This window comes from Dreissena polymorpha, chromosome 15 (genome assembly GCF_020536995.1).
Source record: "Dreissena polymorpha isolate Duluth1 chromosome 15, UMN_Dpol_1.0, whole genome shotgun sequence".
Lineage (NCBI taxonomy): Eukaryota > Metazoa > Mollusca > Bivalvia > Myida > Dreissenidae > Dreissena > Dreissena polymorpha.
The window spans coordinates 14,390,427-14,398,933 of NC_068369.1; the positions used below are offsets into that span (position 1 = coordinate 14,390,427).

Consider the following 8,507-nt stretch of genomic DNA (forward strand, 5'->3'; position numbering starts at 1 on the left):
AACCAAACAGTAACACCATTATATGGAATATAAAGACATAACTACTAACAATAAAACCTTTTTCTATAAAAATTGGTTTGAACGAAACATAAAATATGTAGATCAATTGTATAATAACTAATAATCAACTAATACATCTAGAAAACACAAAATATAGCTAAACTTCTTAAGTGTTTACTTTCATCCGTGTTTAAAGGTTTTGAAAAAGTACCAATGACGGAAACAATAAAGAATGTAAAAGAGAGTACAAAATATTCCGAGAGTACAGCGTTAAATAACATTTATGTTGCGCTTTTAGGTTGCGAATGACCATAACCAAATCCGAACATTGGTTTTAATATGTTATTAACTTCTTGAAATGGATTCCACATCAAAGACAATAAAAAACTTTTAGCGACGGGAAGTATATGCCTTTCCTAGCAAATGCAGTCAATGTTAAAAACGTTACATGATAAAACGGTGTGTTATTTGGATTCTAGAACGTTGCTGGTAGGGGGCAACCCGATATAATGTCATCTTAATGTCGATTCGCCATTTGTCTAACCTTTATTTTCTCGCACCAGTTTTATCTGTTTTGTTCTGTTTATACAATTTAGGCTACAAGTGTTTTACGTTTCCCGATGAATTGCATTCAAAAGGTCGTTTTCTTACGAAAAAGCGGTTCCGTTGAGAATCAGATATAACTAGCTCAGCTTACTGCCACAAACACTAAAAAAATCAACCAACATGATGTTTGTGGTCATATTTCTATCGTACATACTACGTACATTTTAACGAGTGATTTGAGTGACCATTCTGTAATGAAAACTCAGAAAGATGTTTGTCCATTATAATGTACAATTCTGGGATTCCTATTGCTTAATTAATTCCATATCAACAATACATTACTTGCGCACAATGGCGAAAACGTGACTTCTATAGTAGAATGAATAATCATTGTAATCAAAGTTAAAATGTGAATGTTTATGACAGCTGAACTGGTTTATGTTTTGACGTTTAATTCAAAAGCTAAAATAACAATTATTGGACAAATCCAAACTATTTTCGTCACAGTAACACTGGTAATTTAATGTATTGAGTTCTATATTCGAATTGGGATCAATCATAATTATGTTTGACTGCTGGACAATATAAAACGCACTTTTATATATATATGGAAAGGTTTCAATGGTATTACGTAAAACTTCATATTCAAATAGATGCGATATTTACATGTTTATGAAACAGACAGATTTTTACTTTGTTGTGCGGATGATATGTGACAAGTCTCAAAACTAACCAATATGTTTCCCAAATAACTAATATACATAACATTTGTAACGCTTTGACATAATCTTAGTACAACACATATAATTAGCATTTAACGGAACACATGATTGCAATTTGACATAAGAATAAACGAATAACTTAATAAGAGCAACCAAAGTGTTTAATTGATCATTGTTTTTTTTCTAAATTTGGAACTGCCTTATCTAGTAAACCCTACAATACATCATGTATAGTTATACATACGAAATCGTACATTATTATTACGGTTTTATATGTACAACAATTATACTTATATTTCAAAGAACACGCACTCAGTGCAATTACGTATAATTGCAAACATATTATTTGATGTTATTGTATTTGCAATATTTGTCGACATCAACATTCACTAGCAACAAAGATATTTCCTGATGTAAGTAACTCGTGCTTAAAGAAGCCATTAATACGTTCTAATAAATGTTACTTTTATCTTCGCAAAACATAAGTCATTCATTTAATTTTAGTTCTTTGATTACAGAAACATTTAGAGTACATATATTGCACGAATAAAACCTAATAATAAGTTCATTAGGAAATTAACATCATATTATATGAGCATACTCGTAGCCAGGGGGGGTGTGTCGTGCGTTGGGTGCATTTGCACCCAAACATTTTTCGACGAGTAAAACCAAATTGAACTTTTAAGATGCACCCAACTTTATTGACGCATAAACGCTATTTAACATTTTCCCGGAATCCAGTGCGTCCTCGTATTTAAACATTACCATAATGTTGCTTTAAATAGGCTACTGACAGGTCACAATATAATTTATTTCTCAGATGAAGTCATTTCCAAGATAGCGCGTGATTTTTATTATAAGTTATCACACTTATGCGCCTGCCACCCACTACCCGCTTGCGTCTATGACACATAGTCGCCTTTCTTGATTGACACTTGTGTAAACATCCACTATGGATTCGAGCACACCTTGCCCGACATCATATCACGATATATCGACCTACATCAACGCAAAATGGAATTGAAATCGTTGTTATAATTAGATATTTGTTTTCTGAATAAAGGAAAATTATTAACCTGGCACTCTTATCCGTATACAATCGTAATATTAATTTAGATATTTATACTGAATGATTGTTTTTTAACCTACGTCATCGATTAATTTGAATAAATAATCTTAAAAAAAAGAAAGTACCTTTAGATGGTTATCAACGGAATGCTATGCCAGCTACAAAAAATGACTGAAATCAAATGGACACCCTGCCAACTATTTCGGAAGACCAATGAGTCACTGGTTAATAATTTGCATTATACCATGATTTATAACAATTACACATTGTGCACAGCATTTCGACAGACTGCGTTTGTGTTTTGTTATATCCCCGTACAACCATTTTCACATCAACTAAAGGGTTGTCCAGCAAAGAAATTATCAGCTATGCTCAAGACATGATAACGTGTTTGTTGTGTGGCAAGAAAACAAATAATTTTTTAAAATTAATGTAGCTTTTTTGTAGTTTACAAACACCTAATTGCATCAATTCTGCTCCAAAAATAGAAATGTCCACAATGTGTTACTGTGTCATACTTGACACTAAGAAATATGTCGTACTCTTAAACAGTTGTTATTCTTTATTTAAAACAATATAACATATTAGCTGGTGGACGCTTAACGTTGAATGTTCATCAGCTGTGACGAATCTTGAGAATAATGGTCACATACCTCCATCTTATATCTTCAACGTCCTGGTATACATAGAGCGTTGTGACCATAGGACCAGTAGTTTGTGGTATAGGGTCTTATACCTTAGCCTTAATTGTAATATGTTTCTGAAATTCGTTTAAAATAAGATTTGTTAAATTTGTTTAAAATAGTTTAATAAAAAAAAGAACAAATTATAACATTTTTTGATTTCTGTTTAGTATTGACGAAGGTTGGAGAAGACCAATTTCGTTAATCAGTGTTTGTTGTACAATACACTTTAAGCACGTTTAGAGCAATGCTAGGCCACGGGTTTTATCCATAGTAGCAGGCAAATAATTGTTTTGAAAAAAAGGCAAATATGTCCTCTATTTTTATTTTTGAATATTAGAATATTGGAATGTTAACGTTCACCAATTTTATCAAGCTTCCAAGATTCCAATAAATAATGATATTTTATTCCGTTCTTATTGTTGATTGTACATTTTACAAATTTGTTATGGCATATATGTAAACAAACTGTGTGCGCTCATACTAGTCTCGGGTTAGACACCGTATTTTTATACATTATTCATAATGTATTTCCGTGATTGATCGAAAAAGGTGGTTAATAAAAAACGGTAGTGGGCAATACATGTATGTCATATCATATTCATGTCGATCAGTCACTGAGTATGGTCAATGAAAGTGAAATTTCATACACAATGCTATATAACTTCAGTCTCTTAATACAGATAAAAAGTCACCAGAATGAAGGATTTTACGTTTCTTTTTCAATTTTTTCTAGGGGGAGGACCTCCAACCCCCCCCCCCTCCCCATTGTTGGAGGGGTACACCCCTTCCGCACCAACCCCCTTCTCCACTTCGTCGCTCAATAACAATAATTGATGAGAAAATTCGCATCCCCCTTTTCAAAACCCTGGCTACGGACCTGATGAGTGGTATGTATCCTATGATAACTAAGCAAATACATACACATCCAAGCTACATTATTTGGTATGCCTTCACCCTCTATATTGAAATTAGTGAACATTTACTTCGTATTCATTTTCAATCTAGAGTAACCAATTTTGGATCGTGGTATGATTTTAATAATCAAAATAGTTTTTACAAGTTTCAATAAAATCACTTAAGCCATTCCCGAGAATCCAGCTTTCAGAAAAAACTTTATTCTGGCTATAAAGTGCAATGTTAAATTTTGACTTGTATATTGCCCCCTAATTTTGTCGATTTTCAAACATTCGTTACCAAAATTACCTATGGACAATTTTAATATGGAAAATATGTGGGGGATTTAATCTTTAATAGAAATATACGTAAATAATTTTATAATACAAAATATAGCACAAATAGAGGTATTGCTACATGTAATGCAGTTATCTTACTTGAAATTGGAAACAAAACGATTGCTATTATTTCTTCGTATCAGAGAAGAACAAACCCCTATTTGTAACACTAGCAAAACTAGCAGACCAACTATCCGATTATTATCATCATCCGTGAAATCACGCTATGTGTATAAATACATGCTACTCTATTCACGTACTTTTGCAACGACGTTTAAATAACAAAACAGATGAGTTAGAGAAACATGTTTATAGTTAAGTAACAGTTTATCTTATACAACGATTGGGAAACGGTAGAAAAAAATCTTGTAAATGGGAACACTACGCTGAACTATGTCTTAAATACAAAATTTGAAGTGGCAACCAATATGTATTATACATTTTCTAGCATTCCCGGTATACAACACAATATTGCATGTTTATAACGTCTTGGGTCTTGTTACATAGAGGTCATTCAATGACCTCTATCTTATGAATAACAGATTTATGGATATTTTGCTTCATATCTTTGAAAAATCGTCGAATTTTTATTCTGATCGACCCTCTCGTGTTTGTAATCGCCTATGTTGTGTTTTAATTGACAATGAGAATTGTCAGACTCAATGTCTCAAGCTTCATTTTAATTTCCACGTCTATGTCATCTTGTGATCGAGATTCAGTTTCTCTTTACATATTTTCAACGGGCGCCTGTTCCGCTTATTTTATGTTATTCTTATTTTGTTTGCAACTTTTTTGTGTGTTTTACATAGACTTGAAATACTGAAAATAGACCCTCCTCGTTTTCGCACCTCCTCTTCACAAGAGTATTTGTTTATTGCAATTTAATCAAGAGTGCTTCTGTCACTAGTTTAACCAAACTATTTTTTAACTCAACATGACAGTTTCGTGATTCTAGAAAGACACTGTCATATAATTAGTAAGAAGGCTTTCATAGATTCGCTGAAGCACTTTTGTGGCATAAAACTAATCAGTATGTGAAAAGCAAATGCTGAAAGTATCTTGCTATCTTTTAATAAGAAGAAATAACCCCTTTAGTTGAAGTTCTTTTGATTGGAATTACTCGATTAAGCGTGTTTCACATTGATCATATCTTCCCATTGAATCGTAGACTTAATATACTTACGGAAAAATGCTCCCATGCGTATTTGTTTTAATCAACAACAGCATAGAAGCACACTAATTAGTTGAGAAGCGACAACTACGGACACAATTAGTTTTATTGTAGTTTATAAATAACCATATGTTATTATTTTTCAACAAGCATATAGAATAATGTTACTATAGTTTCAAAAAGAAAACTCGGAATATTATTCCTTAAACTTCATCGGTCTACTTACGCACAAAACATAACAACTGTTGTATTCGGTGAATGATCCAATATTTATTTCACGCATGGTAATACAAAAACCAATGAATAGCAATTACTGTTTATATAATAATCAGTGTTAAACTTATAGTATTTATATGGAAATATATTCAACAATTACGACAAAATATATATATTTATTTTCTACTTATAAGAAATTATTTAGTTAAGAGTGATATCTATATTGCATACTTGTCATTTGTTACAGTGCGATTTCACTTCATTTGATATCGATTCCTTAGAGTAACTTAGGCTTTTGCCAGGAAAAATAATAATCACTGTAGACGCTGGTGTATTGATAGTGGCAATCGCGAATCTTTTATATCATTATTACGGTTGCCTTAATATCAGTTGCTTCAAGAGACTTTACAGCGAACGGAAGCTTTACGGTAAGTGTAATTTTGATTTTTATAAGATTTTTACTTTGATATATTTATATTTCTAAGCATATATGCGATATGTTTCTATATATGACGAATTATTACTATTATTTTCATTACTAAAACTACCATGTCAAAAATGGTTGAAGACAGCAGTTAATATTTGTCTACAAACTTTGACTTTTCGAAAGATATATGAAATAAATACGAAACAATATAATGTGTACTAAAGATTATATAAATATATATGGACATTCTTTAAAACGAAGAAAATATTTTATGTTAGTTTGTTATAAAAAGATTAAATATGTTGTGTCAAGAAAAAAATCGATTTGTTTTATTCAATTTTCAAAAACTGCATGCAACTGATATTCCGATATAAAAGAATAAAGTAAATGTTTTGTATTTTACATCAATGAAATGTATTAAGCGAGTAATGTCGCTTCTTCGCTGGAACGCATACATCAAAAGTCACATTAACATGTAAACCATGTCTTATCAATTCGGTCTTTTCGAAACTATGGGCGATCAAGAGTTATCTCCCATTCGGGAAGGTATCGGGTAAAAGGTAAACAAACCAAACTAAAACAAGTGCTGCATCTCAGATCTCAGAAATTGTAATATTTACTGTTCATTTCAATCAAAATTTACGTATACAGTTATTTCTTCATTGATTGATATACTTATCGTTCTAGTTTGTGAACATTAGCATTTTAATGTTGTATTGCAATATAATTTCGCGACCCAGAACTTTCCATCAGTAAAAGATTAGCAACACTGATAATAGCATTCTGCTTTTAAAACTGTGTCAGTTGCATTATTCAATTCATACCCAACATTTATTACGTTTCTGTAAGGGTTTTTCATTGATTCATACACCTCATTAATGTGGGTTTATTTTAAATATTGATTGATATTCTTCTGTCACTGTCACACTTGACTATCAGTTTCATATACCAGTTAAGAGTAAATTTATTGATTTTACGATTAATAAATTATGATGTTTTTGAATTGATTTTAAATATTTTCTATATACATGTGATGTATAAATGTCTTAAAATTGATTTGCGATTTTTACAGTTTGCAAATTTTTCGACCACCTTAATTAATTTCACGCGTTAATCCGCTAATCACAACTTTTTGACACTAGGTCTGAGGTGCAATTAACCGGCCCTGAGCGGTTTAGAGAGATACAATTACGTATGGAATTACCCAATGTTGATCCAAAGAATGACCGGTATTCGGAATTGAGGGGATTCCGGTCTTGAGGAGATATTTTACGCATGGTTTTAAAGGGGAAAAAATGGGACCGGACCATTTGTCCAGTTTAAAGAGGAATCCGGTATAGAGAGGATCCGGTTTTAGAGGGTTTCCACTGTAATACTGTGTGAGGGTGTAGTGATTGGTCATAGTTCAGTGTTGTGTTGTTTATTTTCAATGTCCACTGACAAAATTAATTGACCGAGTTCTTCTTCGGATACTGCACTCCTTCTAGAACAAAGATTGTGTGCCCCAAAAATTAGAGTTGATTTATTAAGCAAGTGCCTTTTTCGTCTGCTTGCTTTAAGATTCTGATTTCATTTCCAGTCGATTAATAATAACGCGTTTTACTGTTAATGATTTAATCACATGAAATTAAATTGATTGGATTATTTTTCATGAATATTTTCAATGAGTGTCTCCTTAATTTTAGTTTTTCATATTTATAGTATAGCTAGAGATAAATTGTATTGTCTTTTTCATAGAAGAATCTTGTTACATTTTACATTTATATTGCAAATCTGGGGGAAGTTTCATTTATTTCAATTCCATTTGAGCCTTTGTTAGTAGTGTAAACCTTTTAACAAAAGAAGTAAATGCCTTTTATGATTAAATTGTTCATTCAGCAATATGGTTCAAATCATGTTCGCACAATAGAGTTAATAGGTGTCTAGATAATGTTCTTAAACTATTAATAAAAAAAATTAAAGAAGAAATAACTTACACTTGGTGGAATTAATTGTGGTAAAAGTGGAAAATTCTCAAAATGAGCAATATCTCTTTATCCCATAATTTTTAGAATGGTCTGCAAAATTATGTAATTAGACATATGTTCATTTATAATGAACCAAATAAGTGTCCGTCAGTTTTTTACAGTTACCTGAAGTGTTTCATTCTGACATCAAAGAAATATACTTATAAATACATCTTGGCAAAATAACAATGACAAATATTTTCATATTATTCTTCAAGCAAGTCAAGTCTTTTTTGGTTAAATATTTTTAAACGTGGCCAATTATTTAGTTTTAATCAATTGGGAAATGAAGATATACTGTTATTATACATATATCAATCTATACTTATATGGCCTATGAAATATGTGATTTGAAAGAATAGTTTACTGTAACATGTGACTGTGCATAGCACTCAAAGAACAAAAACACAATTAAAAGATACAACTCATTCA

General features: G+C 31.4%; 1 protein-coding gene across 1 annotated transcript in view; it reads left to right on the forward strand.

Annotated features, from left to right (window-relative positions):
- Window positions 1–309, forward strand: part of LOC127860909 (uncharacterized) — a 7,728-nt gene extending 7,419 nt beyond the window's left edge. The window contains exon 6 of the mRNA XM_052399221.1: window positions 299–309. Coding sequence (XP_052255181.1) covers window positions 299–309 — 11 coding nt within the window. The remainder of the gene's footprint in view (window positions 1–298) is intronic.
- The last annotated feature ends 8,198 nt before the right edge of the window (window positions 310–8,507 follow it).